The 20,149-nt window shown below is 35.4% G+C and overlaps 1 protein-coding gene across 1 annotated transcript in view; it reads left to right on the plus strand.

Moving 5' to 3' along the window:
• Positions 1-16,328: 16,328 nt before the first annotated feature.
• Positions 16,329-20,149, plus strand: part of LOC149175033 (DNA-directed RNA polymerases II and IV subunit 5A-like) — a 198,417-nt gene continuing 194,596 nt past the window's right edge. The window contains exon 1 of the mRNA XM_089422734.1: positions 16,329-16,747. Within this exon, the coding sequence (XP_089278860.1) occupies positions 16,520-16,747 (228 nt within the window). The 5' untranslated portion in view covers positions 16,329-16,519. The remainder of the gene's footprint in view (positions 16,748-20,149) is intronic.

Raw genomic sequence — 20,149 nt, forward strand, 5'->3', positions numbered from 1 at the left:
GTGAACCTTTGGATGTCTTTTGTGTTTTGTAAGTTGTCTAGCTATATGGGTCTATGCTTGCTAGCCAACAAATCCGGTCGGAGTGAGGCTAAATTTTTTTTGGAGATTCACACTGTAAAATTTCAAGTTATTAAGATAATAAAAAAACCTTGATTAAAAAAAAAATTATTAATAAACAACAAAATATCTAGAAATCATTGCATAGATATTGAAACTATATAAACTAATAACAATGAAAAAACATATCAATTATTATAATTTTATGTTGGTATAAAATATGAAAAATAAATCTAAAAAGAAAATAAATAAATAAAATGTAATTTTTGATTCATTCTTCTTTAATATTATTTAAAGTTATCGGCCTGGAGTATGCCGTAAAACTGCTTCTGCTTGGCTAAGAGCTCGTCTTCCTCGGACGTAAGGAAACAGGTTAACGGCCCAAGACCCAGAGGCATCTGGCAGGAGTGAAAGCCTGCTCCCTTACGGACCACCAGCGGGTTATTACAGGTGGCGTGGTTTTCCTTGATAACGGTGATGAGTCAAATCGACATTCGCGGATAGCAGCCAAAGATGGTTGTTCCCACTGTTGGTTTGACACCTGAGTTTGATAGGTTTTGCCACCTTCGGAGGGAGGAATATTATTTAAAGTTGAGAATTAAATGTGCAATTAAAATTGAAAAATTAAATAAATATTAAATTGGAAAATAATAAAGTGAATGGCTTTAATAATAATAATCATAATCATAATAATAATCATATTAATATATAGTTTGAGTTGGCTTTTGGGTAATGGGCCCTTGTTTTATAAAATAAAGAAAAAAATCTTGTATACTAATTTATTATTATTATTATACTAAATACTTTTATTAACTCATTGGAAAAAAAAAAAAAAATTCTTAATAAAATATTAAAATAAAAATACGCAAAATTGGTTATATTAAAATCAAAACATAATTTGATATATCTCAATTTTTATTTTATTTTTATATTATTATTATTATTATTATATGTTTTATTGTTAATTGAGTGTATCTTAGGTGGTTGGAAGGGTTTAATGCTAACTTCCCCACCTATGTTCAAGTCTCAATGATATGAATGCCCCATTGGAAGCCGCCTATCTTGAATATATAACTCTTCCTTAACAACATGTTTTATTTATTTTTTAAATCAAAATAGTTTGTATTAATAAAAAGATAATGCAAGATTACAAAGTGGCTAGGCTGAGGATGAAGGGTGTGAGTTGTAAGCTTCTCTATGAAAACTAGATGAAAGATGGGAGTTGCAAGCTTCTATATGAAAACTGAAATTGGATAGCCTCAATCCTTATTTTTGTCGATACCAGAATTCTATATTTATATGTTTTTTTTTTCAAAATGTGCCTAAGAACAAAAAACATTTGAAGTACATGCACTTGTTAGTTAACAAGATCAATCTTGACTTTTTCCCTCTTCTGGTCCATGAGTTGGGTTCGACTTTCCATTGTAGAGATTCAATACTGAGGTGAGAGTTCAAACATAAAAACCCTACCCCCCTTTTGCAAGCTTGGTTGACCAAGCTATCAACCTCTTTATTATATCTTGATAGAAGATGAAACAATTAAATTGTCTAAAATTTAGTCATCGATCCATGGATTCGAGACAAAACAACAATTAATTACACATACTTGGGCTTGTGATCCATGACCAAAGCCCTTATAATATTTTGTGAATCTCCAATTACAATGATCTACTCAATTCCTGTAGTTTGAACAATCTTTAGGCCTTGAAATAAGGCGTAGCCTTCCCATATGATTAGTTAGTGGCCAAGACTCCATTCATACATATCTTCTTTTTGTCCACAAGAATCAAATGGGACTCCATTCACACATATCCTCTTTTTGTTTCAAGGATCAAAATGACCCCTCAACATTTGCCACCCAAAATATGCCTCAAAATTATTATTATTATTATATAATATTACTATTAAATTTATTATTATTAAAAATATTATAATGTCACTGCAAGTGACATTTAGTGACGGTGCTAAAGTAATAGTTTTTATTGTACAAAACATTTCAAAATATTTTTTGTTGTTTACAATGTTTACCTTAGTTTTTTGTGTGTTTGTACTAAATATTCGGATTGACATATGGTTGCCACCCCCACTAGGGCTACAACCCCTGAGGCCATACGTCAGTCGTCCTTTCATCCTTCTTGCACTTTGGCCAATCATGCTGGCCAATTGAAATCACATAACGCCTATACTTGACGTCATGTTCTCGGCTCGTTTTGGTGGTGATTGATCTGACTCACCAATGGTTATGTTGTCGTTGATGCATGAGCACCTTGTGCATTCAATGTCCCTCTTTAACGAAGACATGACCAAACACATACATGGAATGCTTCTTTTATAATTAAAAATTATAGTAAAAATTCAAATTTTATCGGTGATAAATTGGACAGACTAATTCCGGAAACAAATAAACCAATACACTTAAAATTTTTGACAAGGATAATCCTGAGTTTAAATTCGATTGTCTGTAAAAGTAAAACGTTAGAATTTATGATTCCACAATCTATACTCTTTAACAAAAACACGACTAAACACATACATGGAAGGCTTCTTTGATAGTGTAAGTAGTATTTATTTTTATACCTGCCTATGATAGCGTATATTGTAATCTTTTTATAGTCAAAAGGTTTTGACTTTCAATTAGTTCTGTAAAAAGATTTTATAAAGTCTATTAAAGTTTTGAAAAAAAATAACTATTAAACTGATTATTTTGAAAATAAAAAATAATTTTTGAAATTTGAATTTATATTTTCTTATTGACTTCTATAGATGAAATTACTAATTTTATTGGGTTATAAATAGAATTTGTCAGAAATAAAAATTATTTTTAAAAGTAAAAAATCAAAAAAATTCTATATGCCACCAAGTGTCATAACAATGTACACATTAGATCTCAATATTTATGAAAATTCCATTATTAAAAAAAAATTATATAACACCAATTGTCATAATAATACACGCATAAAATCTTCCCGGATGCGGGTGTTTGAATGCTATGATGGTACGAAGGTGGCGCTTCACATGGGCAGGTGTCAGCCCATGCACGCCACGAGGTACCTTGCAGAACTGGTGAGCTGGTCTCACGCAAGGTTTTTAATGCTGGTCTTTAACTCCTCCATCCGCCTCTTGGTTAATTGTGCAATGGCGCTTCATAAACTATGCACTCCTGCAGCCTCCTCGCACTCCTCTGCGGTCTCCTGGCATTCCTCTGTGGCCTCTTCGTATTCCTCTGCGGCCTCTTCGCACTCCTTTGCGGTGTTGTGGGTAACTCAGGGTCAATCAATTACAGTGCCCAATTCCGTCTCTGTTTCAGGCACAAGAGTGTTTCACAGGCATTGGGCTCAGGCTCAAAGGGCTCACGTATTTGTTGGTCACTCCCCTCCGTGTATCTGCTCACTTGTTAATCCTCTGTACATCGCAATGCCGAGAGAGCGACCTAGGATGGGAAGCAGACGTGGAGGCTCCCGTGGACGTGCCACCTCTCAGAGGTCTGCCCCCATCTCCCCCTCTTCCTCGGTCGAGTTGGCACCTGAGCAAAGCCGTCCTCATGTTACCAGAGCCGGAAGAGGCAGAGGACACGGGCGTGGTAGGATGGCTGAGTGTGAGCATGCGGCGCATCCAACAGTTCGTTATCGTATCCCCTGTACTCTTGCCAATTCCACTTTCTTAGTTTCTGTTACTATAGAAAATTGTGAAAATCTCAGCGGCCAGGCAGCAGCACATCCGGCAATTCCGCCAGAACAAGGGATGGCGCCTCCAATTGATACTCAACGCCCGGTCATGGGAAGCTCCTCCTTGGCGACTCAAGCTGCCCCTGCAGGTCCAAGCGAACCAGCTCAGGGAAACCCAACCGGCTCGGTGGTCCTTCGCTCAGACTCGGAAGACTCTTTGCAATACGGGTGCAGGGTAGTGGAGGAACCCTATACTACGGATGATGACTGATCTTGTATGGCATTCTGCTCTCGGCAGCCTAAGAAGTAGGCGCATTACTCTGTTTTTGAAACTCGCAATTTTGCCTGTGTCAGGTCATAGTATGTGTCTATATGTCTCTGTGTCGATTGTATGTGTCTGTATGTCTGGAAGTCCATGTTTAGCGTTGCATAGCTGTGCAATGGTTGTATGTCTCAGCTTGTCCCTGTTTAGCAATGTTTCGGGTCTTAGGAGAAGACACAACAGAAGGAAGTCTACCAATTTTTGGAATGTGTTCATCTGGGCTAATTGCCAACCTCATGGCAAGATTTTCAAGGCCAAGGCCTTGCTGTAACTTTTTGGATCCTTTTGTATAATAATAGAAGTAGACAGATTGAGAAAAAAAAATACACACATAAAATCTCAATATTTATGAAAAATAGTATACACATAAAATCTCAATATTTATGAAAATTTTATTTCCAAGTGTGTCAAAGTCATGTTTGACTTTTAATTAATGTGTAACTTTTGAAAATAATTTATAAAGTTTGCTCAAGTTTTTAAAAAATTTTAACAATCACATTTTATTTTATGATACTTTTTTTGGTGGTTTAATATATCTATCTATATATATATATATATATATATATATATATATATAATTATAATTATAATATAAGAAAAACACTTAAAATTATTATGTACTTATTTAAATAAAATATTCTTAAGTTATAATGAGAAATCTTTAACAAATTTTATTTTAAGCCTTACTACTAGGACTCCAATACTATTACAAGAATTACAAAAAAATCCAACAAACACATTTGTGATTTTCTCTCACTCACTATATCAATATAAATATATTTTTGAAAATGCAATCTAAGTTTTTCCTCTAAACTCTTGTTGCATTTGAGTCTCTTCCTACATTAATATAATTTCTTTAAATAGATGATCAACATTTGAGTTGATATATATATATATATATATATATATATATATATATATATATATATATAATTATTCAAAATTGTTTTTTACCTTCATAAATTGATTTCTAATTGGAATTGATATTATAGTCTCAATTTTACATTTATTGTCTATATAGCCTATTAAAGTCTTTCAATACTTGTACATATTTTTCTATTATTTCTTTCATAAAAATATAAAATGCCTAAAAATTAATTATTCATTTATTAACAACATATTTCAAAATAATATAATGTATTGATAAGAAAAAATAATGTCCCCTCCATTATAAATATTTATAGCTCTTTGGTATGCCCCTAAGTCAACATGTATTTTCATAATTAATTATGTGTTCCTTTAATATTATATAATGTTTTTCTTTCAAACATTTTTACCTACCTTTAATAGCTAGCTTGATTTTATGGGCAACTTGTGTAGGAGTCATATAAGGCCTTGAAATATCAAGTTGTCAAATAATGCAAGGTAAAGACTTATAAACATTTGTAGATGCATTAGTTATTTAAAAATATAGACAACAAACAAAAGCGATTTGATGCCATTTATTGTGTAAATTTTTGTTATAAATGGTTTTAATGCAAAATAAAAATTTCATTTTTTTAACTAAACACTTATTGAATCTTAATTTTGTGAATTCAACTACAAAAATCTCCCTATTTAAGAACTTTAACAATTTTATTCGTTTTAATATTTTGAAATTTTGTTTTAATATTCTAAAATAGAAACCTAAATTCAAAAGTCAAAAAAGATCTAAACTATTATAATGTCGCTTACAAAATGGAATCTTGCAAGTCATAAGTTTTAATAATTAAAAAAATTTAAGATCTTTATGCATGGGCATGAGGGGAATTTTTATACTTTTGCTACCAATTACTTTTTGCATAAGAGGTATGTACTAAGCATATGCACTTCATATTATACTTGTTATTAGTATTTTTTAATAAGTTTCTAATATTAAGATATAAGTCAAATCTCATTAGTGTTTTTAAAATACAAACCAAACCATCTCGCATTATTAACGTTTTAAATAATTGCAATATCTTACATTTAACTATATATGGTAATTGTACAACACAAAGTGAGCTTGACAACATATGGCAGATCTGACTCCGCCAGAACCATGGATTTGTGATTGAAGTATAAAACATTGCCATGGAAGATATCAAAGAGGATGAGAGCCAGTTTAACGACGAGTGGCACTCCATTGGCGAATCTCACACCCGAGCTATATAAACCATCTGATGATGCTGGTTAAAAGGGATCGATTTTTCAAAGTCTCATATTTCCTCACAACTGCAATAATACCTAAACATGTGCTTAAACATAGTTAAAATATTATTGGAAGATTAAAGGTTCCCAAACATATGCATAATGAATAGTTTTATAAGCTTTCTTTGTAAACAGTGTTATATGGGAAGAAAATATTATATGTACATGGGATATTCATGGAAGACTAAGGATGCCCAAACATTTGTAGAAATTATGTTTAGCAATTTCAATTTGTACAAATTTCAAGGCACCATGAAAAACTTAACGAAGAACACGTTTTTTTTGTAAATATATAAGCAAAATTCTATTGATAGCTGAAATAATTACATGCATTGTTAGCACATGAGGTTTTCCAAAATTCCATTTTTCTTGGCTTGTACATATTACATCTTGTTGAGTCCATATAAGCCAAATACCAACTGTCAAAAATTGAACTCCGTAAACATAAGGTCACCATTTGGAAGATACTTGTCAGTTAAGGCCACCTTTGACTAATTGCTCCATATATATGGCATACAAGATATCCATAGGAGACTTGTATACAAAAAACAAAACAACAACCAAGGATATAAAAACAAGTATGCTACTATAACTGTGTAGGAAATACATAACTATATATAAGTATGTGAACCAGAAGCTAGTCAAGGATGATGACTAGCGAACTAGGAGAGTCCACAACTTGAGAACTTTCCTGAGGCGTTCCAGGGTTGGCCAGAATGACATTGAGAGGCACAACATTCATGATTGTCTCCTCATCATTTTGAGCATTAGAATCAGTGTCTGAATCAAAGACTAAAATGCTCCACACAGGTTAACTCATCAACAATATCATCAAGGTTGTATTTGATACCTTGTAGTATGTGTTTTATCTCCTCTGCCTTGCAAAGAGCTTGTAGTTGTCCACCTGCTTGTCTCATATCACCATATTGAGCAGTGTCTCCATCTAACGATGATGGGTGATGGAGTGTAAGAAGTGAATTCTTATTTTTCTAAATTTACCATGGCTTGGTACCCATTTCACAGTACTTCCAGCAATCTCTGAGTCAGAAAAGTATTTACGGTCTCTGAATTCCTTTGCCTCTAAATTTGGGATTTATTTCCTGATTTTGAGGGGGGCAGTGTCGAAGAAATTGGTGATGGATTCCCATGCAAAAAGTTGTGTATGCCTTGAGGAAGACTCAACCAATGCATCACTCTATTGCATTGGTAGTCTTCGTCTCGGACCCATTGTGTACCTATAATGAAAGCAGTTACTCTGTTCATCGAAAAGTAGATACTAGGTAAACACCCCATTGGAATAACAAACAACACATGTCATTATAATAACTAATGATAACTTTTGGTGAAAATAATGGTTTTAATAAAATTGTGAAAGAGTATATTATACAATTAATAATTATACATAGCTTTTAAATAGGAAAAAAATGTAAAACACAATTGATAAAAACTTTATTTCCCTCTCTCAACATTAAATAAAATGGTGAAAGTGTATATCATACATAACTATACATAGTTTTTATAACTATACATAGTTTTTAAATAGAAAAAATGTAGAACACAATTGATAAGAACTTTATTTGCTTCTCTCAACATTAACATGACATGTAATTATACGGAAACCAAGAATTTCAAGCCATAGCTTTAACTATGCTATCATGCATCGTAAAACCAACGGTGGTTTTGTTTCCACCCTAGCCCATATACAATCTTCCACTTCAATTCGTTTTTTTGAAGGCAAAAATTTTTCGTTTGCAAGGTTAAAAAAGCCCTGTAAATATAAATATATATAGGTATGGGGGCTTTTTTAACCTTTTCTTATATATATATACACTTTAGAAAAAGCATTTTTAAGGTTATTTTAATTTTTTAGTTATTATTGTAAAAGTATTTTTATTATAAAAATATTTCATTTTATGATACTAGATAATTAAAAATAAGTCTTAAATTTTTTATATGTTTAATATGTATATTAAATTTTATTTTTAAAAAATATTTAGAATAATATTAATGAATTTTTAATTTTAAAAAAATATAGATTCAAATACAAAATTAATATTTTAAAATAAATTCCCCGGATGCGGGTGGCGGGACGGAAGAGATGGGCACGCCACATGCCACGCATGGGCTGCCCCGTGTAAACAATACGGCCACCAGGGGAAGGCCGTCAACCTTAACATGAACCCCCCAGCTGCGTTAATGCAGTTAATGGCAAGGGTGGTAGGTTTATGGATCTGCAGAGAGCACTTAATGCGCGCCTGGTTCGAGGGCATAAGGCAGAGTTTATCAGGCGCGATGGAGTGCGCAAGGAATTATTGTCTGAAGAATTTTGGAAGAGGGGAAATTACAGAGAGCCGAGGCGGTGGCAGCTTCGTTCACCTCGACGCCTGGTTTCTCGTGGTCACTGTCACTGCCATTGCCACTCTGGTTGCTGGTCATGTAGACGGCGGCAATTGGCTCAATTGCAGGGTAAGAACTGGAATTGGTCCACCTTGCTACCAAGGGACGGGTCTCAGAAAGGAAATTGGGCACCAGAGAGAGATCTGGGAAACAATTGGCTCTGTCTTCGACTCCAAGCTCACCTGCAAACACACAAGAAAAGATTCAGAATCACCATGGTTAAACTCCGACAACGACAGCCATGTAGGAGAGGTCCAGCAAGAGGTTCCTCCTCGCGAGCCCCAGCAGTGGATGAGCATCACCACTGCTGCTGCTGCTATTGCCATAGGAGAGCCAGAGCTACCCCACTCCCCATCAGTCAGTTCTTGGAGGTTGGGAGCGCTAATGAAGAAAAATCCGAGCTTCCCTCCTTTGGCTCAGTGGTTTTCACATTGCAAAGTTCTGAGAGCAACCCAGGGCTCAATGCCCACATCTCAGTCATGTTCACAAAACTTCGGGAAGGAAATGGGGAGAACACCCCTCAGAACTTGCAGGAGAAGCAAGCGGAAGGCAAAGGCAAAGAAATTGACAAAGGAGAACATGAAGCAGGGAAACAGAGCTCAGCTATGGAGCCACCAGCGTCTGAGGCTGGACCGCACGATACCTCTCCTCCGGTGGGGCCAGCTCCTTCAGATATTGATGAAGAGACATGGAGAAAGATGTGGGAGGGACGACCAGAGGGGGATGGCTGGGCGTATGTTGTGGAGGACAAAAGCCTCGCTGAAGAAGCTGATGCCTATTTCGCGACCCTTCCTTCATCTTCAACTCATCACAAGGATTAACGCAGACGCAGACGCGGGTACTTCTCTCTTGCATTTTCGTTTTGCTTGCTGGCAGCTGATGCTTGCATCGTCGCCATATGTAATTAAGCCTTGTCTCTGGTCTGATCTTAATTTCAATTGGTCCACGTCGAGCGCTTCTGTCTTGCTCACTTCTATCTGGTTGTTGAGTCAGTCCCTTTTGGCAGTTAGCCCCTGCATGGGCAGTAATGTGTTGGGTCCTCTTTCTGTGGCTCCACTGGGAGTCCGTTGATTTCTAGAACTGTTTTTGCAAATTTGATCCGGTGCTGCCCCTGCGTGGGAGCTTTTAGTGTCGAGCATGGTCTGAATGGTTTTGATAAGGCTTTCCCTGCGTGGGAGCCTTCAGAATTTTGGTCAAGGTTCCCAGGGTGCTACCAGAGGCCCTGGAAAACTCGTCTTACAGTCTGTAATTTTTACTTGTACAGTTAATATATGACTTAGCTAGTTTTTACGGAGAAAAAAAAAAATATTTTAAAATAAATTAATTATTTTTTATTATAAATTTTAAATCCATATATATCTAATATTCATAAATAATTATACAATTTAGCTCTTCTCATAATCGGAGCATGTTTATTCATAAGTAATTATACAACTTAGCTCTTCTCATAATCTGAGTATGTTTATGTAAGCGATTTTCTAGGCATTGGAATGAATTAAGGATATTAAAATGATGTAACCTAACTTATAGAAGAAATTATCTTTTTGACGACATTTTTTCCTGGTTTTTTTTAACAAAAATCCCGCAGAATTGTATAAACTTGAGTTTAAGTTGTTTAATCTATAGAATTTGAGTGGCCTAAGGGTTTTCCAATTCTAAACCTTTTTGTGTATTCAAAAATACATTTTAAACAACAAAATTCCACATTCTTAAAATTGCATCACCACATTCTAATGAAAAAGGCTTTTACATCTATAAGTTAGACTATGGCAATTAAAATTATGAACCATTAAGTAATCATATACTTTTAATATTTTAAAAGATATTTATAGTATTTGAGGGTGTAGTTTTCTAACAATTATTTTTTATTTATATTTTATAATTATTTATTGTTGGGTATTTATTGTTTATTGGTTTGGCATTTTGTATTTGTATTGCAACGGTAAAAGAAGATTTAATAGTTATTTTGAGTATCATTACAAAGAAATTGAAAGAAAGAAAGAAATATTGCTTCTTCATCTGGTTGATGTATTCGACCATTTTCCTGTGAACCCTCACAATAAACACTGTCATCTTCTCGACAAACCTTTCGCTAAATAGATTATCCCAAGAGCTAGCTGCCAGAATATCTACATAACTTTCCCCGTTGTCTTTGAAGGCCTCACATTCTAAAATGAAGTGTTTTTTTGTTTCCACTTTTCCGGAAGAACAAAAAATACATACTCTTTCCTCCCACACTTCTTTTGGCCTTTTCCAGTGCCTTGTTTCACAATGGAGTTGATGAGAATTAGTCCTTAACTGAGCAATAAGAATTTTGGCTCTTCAAGAAATATTGGCCTCTATGTACGCTTTTTGTTGATGATTATTAGTGGGATTAAACACTTCAATATAGTATTTTTTCTTTCTCCCTAACTCCTTATACCAAGTACGCTAGTGTAACTTATCCATAACAAAAGCTTTTATCCCTTTACTATTTATGGGACACGTGTTCAAGAAAATACCCGATTTACTAAACCATTTGTTATTTTACTACATCCAAGTCTTCTTTCTTTTACGCCATATGCCATTAAAGACAACCTTAAGCCATCTGCCCTCTTCCATTTGGTCAATTTTTTTTAAATACCTTATGACTCGCACCATAACAATTGCTTCAATAGGAACAACCCCTGTTTCACTTAACAAGATAGCATAAGGAACTACACTTTTAATTTTGAATTTGTTAGTAATTAAACGCTTCTAAATTTTCTCAATTTGTTTCCATTGCATATCGAATGTTTTGCTTGCCCATAGTTCACAACCATAGAGAATCATCATAATCACTAGAAGCCCAAAAAGAGTTTGAGTGGTTTTCCAATCCCATAACTCTGCCTCTCTACACCTATTTTGAAAAGCATAAAATGTTTTTCAACCCCCCAGAGTTCTTTTCTTTCTACAACCATCCCAACTTAGATTTTTGTTGAAGTCAATTCTGAGGTATTTGTAATCCACAACTTCTTCCAAAATGTTGCCTTCAAAGTAGAACTTATGCTGGTTACGTTTTTTTATAGAGAAACCCACTACTTTCGTTTTGCTAATATTGACCTGCATCCCCCCCACCCTTCTACAAAAATGCTCAAGGGATAACAGTGCTCTTGCAAACCAAGAGCAGATTTAGTAATAAGAATAAGGTCATCTGCATACAAAAGAAGCCTTATAACAAAATTTCCCAAATGGATACCATCACCCCCTTGCGAATTTAACCACTCCTCAAGCTTGTCGATATATAAACCAAAAAGGGTAGGAGATAATGGGCAACCTTGCTTGACCCTGATATTGCTTCTAAAACTTTCAGAAATGCCTGCTGAAGTTCTAATTTTGACTTTCACCTTTTCATACAGCCTATGCACAGTTTCTCTCAAATGTTCAAGAACCCCAAGTTCCTCTAATCTGTGCCAAAGCTTATCCCTAGGAACTGTGTCAAATGCTTTTCTGAATTGAACAAAGCAACGAAAAACTTCTTCCTTTTTCTCCCAAACTTTTTCAATGACGTGCCTTAAAGTTATAGAATGATCAACTATGGAATGTTTAGGTCTAAAACCTGCTTGCCCTTTAGCACACTTATCTCTTTCTTTTGCCCAATTGCTGATTTTATTTTCTAGCATGCTTCCAAATAACTTTGCAAACAAGGGGTTTATCATTATGGTCCTATAATTGGAGGGATTACTGATGTCACCACTCTTGAAAAGAGGTATTTCCAGACTAATTTTCCAATCTGTGGTGAACCCCTGTTGTACGATGTTGTTGAATTTTTTTGTAATGTGAGGTGCAAGAATCTTTAAGCCCCACTTTAGATACCCTGCATGGAGTTCAACTAAGTATTTTTCTTTTCTAACACCCAACTTTTTGATACCCATCTCTACCTCTTGCACTATGAAGAGGTTAGTATTGGTGTTGACTAAGGGGGGAGGGTCAACCTTGGGATCCTACTCATAGAGTTGTCTTGCATAGTCAAACTAGTTGGAAGCCATAATACTATTTTGAGTTTGCATATTTCTCGGTTGGAGCTCCTTCCAAAATAATTTGGGATTATTTTTCCCAAGGAAGATTAGTTCTTCCCTCCTTGAAACGATGAAATTGGCCCTTTTATTTCTTAATATCTGCTTGTAAGCTTTGATATTTAAGTTATCCTTGTTTGACTTTTTCCACATTCTACTTGCATTTTTGCATTCCTCGTCAAACCAAACATTAACCGAATAGCAATTTGTTTCAAACTTCTTAATTTTTTCTCTTTTTCACTCTGCAAGTGTGTTTTCAATTAAATGTGTTAATTTGTGACCATGAAGGCTGTGAATTGGAATTTTCTCCTTCTCGAAGAGCCTCTCTAGCATCATTTTGAAGGTATTACAATTTTCTGGAGTCAAAAGAATTATGCCCTTTAGGAGATTTTGTTGAACCAACTGAGTTTTTGACTCTAATTGTTTCTTTCCAGTCCAAGAGAAACTTAAATAAATTGGCTTGTGATATGATTTAAATCCCAAAACTGATCTCCAATCAAAACTTCCTCCATTTTCTCACACAAACCATGCGAGCAAATTACATAATCTACTACACTTGCTCCATTATAAGTATTGCAAGTGAAATTACTAGACTTTGCCCATCTAGTTAAGCCATTACAAATGACTAAATCGAAGGCCCCACATAGAGTAAGCAATTGTTCACCAAAGAGATTGCAACCCTTGTCCTTTGAAATTCTTTCCCACTGATGATTACTCTCTTTTGTAAGCCAAATAGGGTCGCAATCTTCTTTACAACAAAGAATGCTAGCTTGCTCACTTGTAGTCCTAACATTGAAATCACTCACTATAAGCACTTCACCTAGCTGAGAATATGTTGCAATATCTTCTTTTAAGGCTGCAAAGGGATCTTTGTGGTCAAGCCCTCTACTTTTGTAGATTTTTGAAACTTGTGGTGCAAAATATCATGCTGCAATTTTGATTTGATTTCCATTTTCTAATATTTTAAACCAAATGAATTGTTTGTTTGAGTCTTCTCTTTCTAACTGAATGAGACGACCTTATTTTTCCCTCACTAATACCATGATACCCTCGTGTCCTTTTCCATTCCCTGCTGCCTTATTCCACACTGCCATCTTCCAGTATCCTTCAAACAAAGGTGTTTTGCACCCTTCATGCTCATGTGTTTCTATGAGGCAATTTATGTCTCTATCTACCGCAATAGGCCCTAACCCAAGTCCTAGTCTCCATGGGTAACCTTTCTAGTTCTAACAAACTAATCTTAAGGAAACTTGGGTATGAATTGATTTTTATTTATTTTAACATGCAAGACTCACAGATGATTCTTTGTCCTTGCTTTCCCATACTGACCTTGCTTCCTGATTTCCTATTGAAGAGTTTGTTGCTTCTTCTTTATTACCATCTTGCTGCTTTGTTTTGGAAGGAGGTCCAAATCGCGCTATCACAACTTTACCTTTATAAATCCATGCTCTCTTGCCTTCATCTCTTGCTGCCCTAACCTTTGACATTTCCTCCCTCCTTTCCTCCTGTTGTCTTATAGTTAAATCTTCTTCTAGAAAAAAGTGAGAACCCCTCAAGAGATGCTTCTTGCTTAGAATGATATATTTATCACGCAAGCTATGCATGATGACTTTTATGGGCCTTGCTTTCTCACTGTTAAACTTACCCACCCTCCATGCTTGGCATATTTGTCCTTGCCATAGCAACTTGTCTTTCAAGAAGTCCCTTGCAAGGTCAAAAGTACATTCATTTTTCCCATAGTCTTTCACCCATTTAATAATTATGTTTGTTGCTCTATTTTGTATTTCCTTGCTTTCTCTATCTTGCTTGTTGTCAACCCAAATGTTTGTTTCTCCTTCCCTATTAGTAGAATTGCTAATAACTTGAGCCCAAGTTTTGGAAACTTTTGTGGAATCTCTTTTCCTTTCTTCTTTGGCTTTCTCTTTATGGTTGTTTATTTGGGCAACTGCTTTCCCTTTATCCTGAGATGGTTTCACATTTACCACCTCTGTACTTTGCTCTACAGATTTCTTTATGTTTTGCACATCCACCTTCACGCACTGCCATTATTAGAAGAGCTTCCTGTAGCAATGCCACTTGTTCTTTCAAAACTTTATTGCTTTCCGCTAAAGCCTTGTTTTCCACTGTTATTATATGAATTTTATGATCTCTTTCATGCTCTTTAGCTTCTAAAACCTCCAACCTTTGTTTTGCATTTAACAATTCTTTCACATAAAGATCATATGACTAGGTGAGAGGTGTGGATGTGGGACTATAGAAGGTAGAATCATCAATGCCTTTTCCTCTAGACTTGTTGTTGCCACATGCTTGCATAGGGGACTTGTTTGAAAGCCTATTGCGAAGGGCCCGAGTACTTCCCTTTGAGACTGTTTTTTTCCTTGTCTACTCCCATTTTAGATAGGCTAGTCTTCATTTTAAATGCCCAGATATTGTTTGGCATTGACCCAAACCCACTTCCCAGATTTAGCGAATGAAGCAATTTTCACTTGTCCTATATCATTTGTTTCCACAGGTTCTGAAATTTATTGCCTCGTTGTCCCTTGTTTGATTTGGGCATAGACCCTCTCGCTTGATTTATATATGCTCAATTCAACCATCTTTGCCATATCCATGTAGTTCTTTACCATATACATTATTTTTCACTAATTTAATTTACATTACTAACCTAAATTTTATAATATATCAACTATATAATAATTTTTGTAACTTTGCATATCTATAATTTTAATAATAATATAATTCATTTTTATAACATTAACATTTTAAGAATTATAAGCGCAAGTGTATTATAACTTATGTTATGAAATATAAGATTTAATAATATAATAAATTATTTAATAAAAGTCACTTAATATCAATTTGAAAAAAACAAAAAAATTGACATTGCCACTACATATCTCTTATTATATAATGCTATTATTAATATTTTTTAATAATTATAGTATATATTTTTTAAATTTGAAAATTTTTTTATAACTTTATATCCTATTAAAAATAAAATAAATGAAATTTTAAATCTATTTTTAACTTAAAATCTTATTAAAAAACTTTATATCATCAACCTGACTTAATGTAAAGTGATTCTTTTTTTACTTGCATACATTCCTTATTTTAATATATACCTATAATAAAAAATCCACTAAAATCGAAAATGTTTTAAAAGTATAATAATATTTAAAATTCAAAATGTTATATAAAAACTGGAATTATGTTTATTAATATTAAAAGCAAATATTATTTAATATTTTCGATTATATATATATATATATATTTTAACTTTGTCAAATTATTTTTAAATTTTTTAATGCCATATCCATTGGAACTTAAAAAAATATTAATTTCATGATATAATGATATACAGAAAGATTCTTAAAATTAAAATATCTCGACAATATTGTCTGAGCAATTTGACATCATCCTTTACTTTTTAACCCACAAAAATAGGGAGGGTACTCTCAGAGGGTAAATTTGACATATTTTTTTACTTTTCAAAATTCAGTTGAATTGATGTTATTTACCAAAACCACTAACAAATACCTGCAAAACAACACTACAATCATAATCATAACTACACACAAAATTACATGCAGTAAAAACCAAAAGTAGTAACATGTGTAATTAAACCAACAATAATGATACGTGCTAACAACTCATTGGACGTGGCTGGGCTGTCGCATACTTGGGTATTCGTGTGATCCCATTTCGATGTGCATTCCCCACTGCATGTAAGGAAGGTGGTGATGTTTTATTACGCATGGTAGTGGTGGTGGTACATTCGATTCCCCCGCATTCGACGAAGAAAACCACAAAAGGAACTGAACGACTGAAGTAGAACCAGAGTTACAAGCACAGAAGAAAGAATTTGTCTAGTTCTAATGGAGAATTGCAGCATCGACAGGTTTATAGACAAAGGCAGCACAGTGAGCCATAGACTGTACAGAATTCGGAGGACTGTATTTCAAATGCTGGATGACAGGGGCTATGAGATCAGCGATATGGACCTGAACACCACCCTGCCCCAGTTCCGCGTCTCTTATGGGGAAGAGCCTGACAGGGATCAGCTCAACTTTTCTACCAAAAGCCGAACAAACTCAAAGGACAAGGTACATTCTATCCAATTCTCCCTTCAGCCTTCTTTGTTTCTTAACTGTACGAATATGGGTTCCCATGCTTCCTTGTCCTTAGTCTACTGGTTCTGCTCCCTGGGTTGTTTGACCTGTGAAATGCATGGTACTGTATTGGGTGTAATGCATTTGCATGCCTCTGCATTTCCCTCTGTGCACACTGAGAATGCTATTTTTTGCGTCAGCGTGGGGTCAGATGTAGTTTATATGCACTTACCTGTCCTATTAAGTGTTGATGCACTTTTGGTTTGCGCTTTCATTTAATTGTAAGCCACATTCTTCTTGAGGGTAGCTTTTTCATGCCTGTTCTGTTCCCTCCAGTGGAATTCTTGGTAATGGGTAACATAATTCAAGCAGTACTGCCAATATGCGCCTAGAGTCAGGTTTACCAGCACCGTATATCTCAATAATTTGGGTAGTCAGGTTTACCAGTGCTTTGTGTCTTAAATTTGAAACCAGGCGGCATCATAAAGCATGTCTTTCAAATTACAGTGTTTGTGGTTTATTTTTAGCGTTTTCTACTGGTTTGTTTGAGACTTGTTATTTTTATTAAACCAGGGCCACCCAAGTTTTGTCTGGAGCTGGTACGAAATTCACTTTGGGGACTCTCAAGCGCTGAGAATGAAACCTAGATCAGTTGTGGTAGACTCCCACCAGCTTACCGCCAGACCATAGCCCAACTAACATAAAAATTTGCAGGACTTAAGGAGAACATGAAGGTGGACTTGGTTGCGCAATATGTGCACACTGGTCATCACCTCCCAGGGCTATAAGTTCAATCCAACTGCTTTGTTTTAAACTCTAACTAACATAGGAAACATTCAAAGAAGCAATCAATAGTAACAGGTTCAGCATGTTCATCTTTCTGGCTAGTTAACCCAGCGCCCGCACAAGTCCAGCGGGCGTTGACTATCTTTACAGTTCCTTTCCGTTCCTTGCCTTAGCACCTATACCAGCTCCCCACACGCACACATACACCTGAACTAGTTTCCTTTTATTACAATAAAGCTAATGCATCTAGATTTAGCATTATGGGGACGATCAGCACCAGCCAATTTAGTCATTTTTAGCTTAAAAGCCATGAGTCAGAGTATCTATTCCACTAAATTTTCCCAGGCCTTGCACCTGGTCCAAAGCGCAAGCATGCCATTTGGTAGGACTTGAACTCTGGTGGGGCTCTATAGCTTCCCAATTTCATAAACCTGACAAATCACCATTGGCATTTTGAAATATGGTTTGGTGTGAGGTGACTGCTTGCTTGCCTGGCCTTCCCCTCCTTCTGTGTGGCGTGTATGCATGTGCTTAAATAATAATAGGAAGAATAATAACAGTGGACAGGAATAATCACCGTTGGATATTGCAGTCTTGTGTTATCTTGGAATTGCCTCTATGACTAAAATCTCCTCCTCTTCCTTCCTTTATTGTGTATTAAATCTATAATAAAGCACAAGTCATAGAATTGCTCTTTCAAGAATATCTAGAAGAATGCCTCAAGTTTCTGCATCAAAGCATATTTTATCTTAATAATGCACTGACATCGGCTCTTTTTTCACCTTACTGATACCCTTCTCGCGAGGAATGCTTTGAACAATAATCGTCAAACTTCATAAAAATACTTTTCGGTTACCATCATAGCTGGAACAAGGATGGTCAACTCCTCTCTAGGTAGGCAATATCTTTCCACATCCACTCACATTGGGGGTTTTAGAATTACTCAAAAGTTGAACAATATATCCCTTAGTAATAAGGGGGTGCCGGGTATTTTAACATACTTAGAGGTATTGATGGTTGTATTTTAATTTATCCATGGACATAGATATAGTTATTTTAGGAGGCAGAGGAGGAGTAAACTTGAGCAAATGTGGCAATATCTTAACACATCCCTTCATATTGGGGATTTTAAAATGATTCAATAGTGAGCAATATATCCCTTATTAATAAGGGGGTGATAGATCTATTTTAATACACCTATGGATATAGGTATTGAGGGGTGTATTTTACCTTATCTATGGACATGGATATAAGTATTTTGGAGGCAGAGGAAGGGGGAAGTATGACAAGGATTAATAGGTGAAAAGTGGATAATCTATTGGGACCAATAGACTAGGGGTAGAGATAAAAGGGTCTTGAAAAGTTCTATGGAAAAAATGGATACCTATGATATCCAATGAAATTAGGGGGTTCTTTTAGTTGGAAATGTGTATTGGAAGGGGGTTAAACAAAAGATTTACGGGAGATAGAAATGAATTTAGGGATATTCTTTATTATCCCATGAATGGATGTTCTATGCCATAGGTGTATAGAGTGATCTATTGTGGTTAACACATGTAATTCAAATTTTCTTTAAACTTCAGGTTAATAGAAAAGTTTTAATGAATTGGTCATGATGCCCTAGGCAAAATCCCTTGGATAGTTCTTCCCATTTCATTTATTTGGAAGTCATGGATATGGGTGTTCTGCGAGCATTGTTACTATAGTTGGCTTGAGGAAGAACTTCAGAAGGCATGCGAATCGTGAGTTTGACTTGGCTCGAGAAAAACTCAACAAAAGCTTGGCAAGTACAAAATTATAAGCAAGGTAGGGTGGTTTATGGGCATTTATAGGCAAGTTGGTGAGTCGTAGTTGGGTTAATTGAGTTTGACTCTCGTTAGATGAGTTTGACTCATGATTACTTGTGAGTCAAATGAGTTTCACTCACTTGATCAATATGTAAACATGTTTTGACAGGAATCTAATCCTGAATTAAACTCGTTTGACCAGAGTCAAACTTGGTAAACATGTAAACTCATTTGACTTGCAAGTAATCACGTGTTAAACTCTCCCCAACCACACCCCTAATTCCCCCAAGCTAAGAAACAGGACACGTCCAACTGGGTGCCTCTGTTTGTATCCCATGTATTGGAGGATGGACATGCTGGACACAGAGTTTGGCACATGTACTAAAATAGGACACATGTCATGTGCCCTAGACGTGTCCTGCATGTCCAACTTCAAGAAACAAATTTTCTTTGCTATTTTCTCACTTTCAGGCTTCAGCTGTAGGGAAAGAGTTATCACGGTCTCTCATTGTGCAGGTGAAGTATAAAACAAGATTTGAAGGGATTCTGAGTGTTTTGAAATGTTCTAGTTTCTGGTTTCCCTAGTGTCTTGTTTCCGGGGTCCTGTGTCAGATACTCATATTTCCATGTCCTCCATGTCCTTGTTGTGTGATTTAGCCCCCAAGTCATTTTGAATTGTTTGGCTTGTGAGCAGAGTCAATCGTGGATATTTACGAGTCTGTTAAGAGGGGTTTTGAGGGTCCCAATGTGCATGACATTCCGGACTTCCCACTTATTGCTTGTGTGATGTTGAAATGGGTTTATTTCTGTACACAGATTACAC

The sequence above is a fragment of the Pinus tabuliformis genome, chromosome 4_1 (assembly GCF_031772625.1).
Source record: "Pinus tabuliformis cultivar Carrire ecotype Pingquan chromosome 4_1, CPIR1, whole genome shotgun sequence".
NCBI lineage: Eukaryota > Viridiplantae > Streptophyta > Pinopsida > Pinales > Pinaceae > Pinus > Pinus tabuliformis.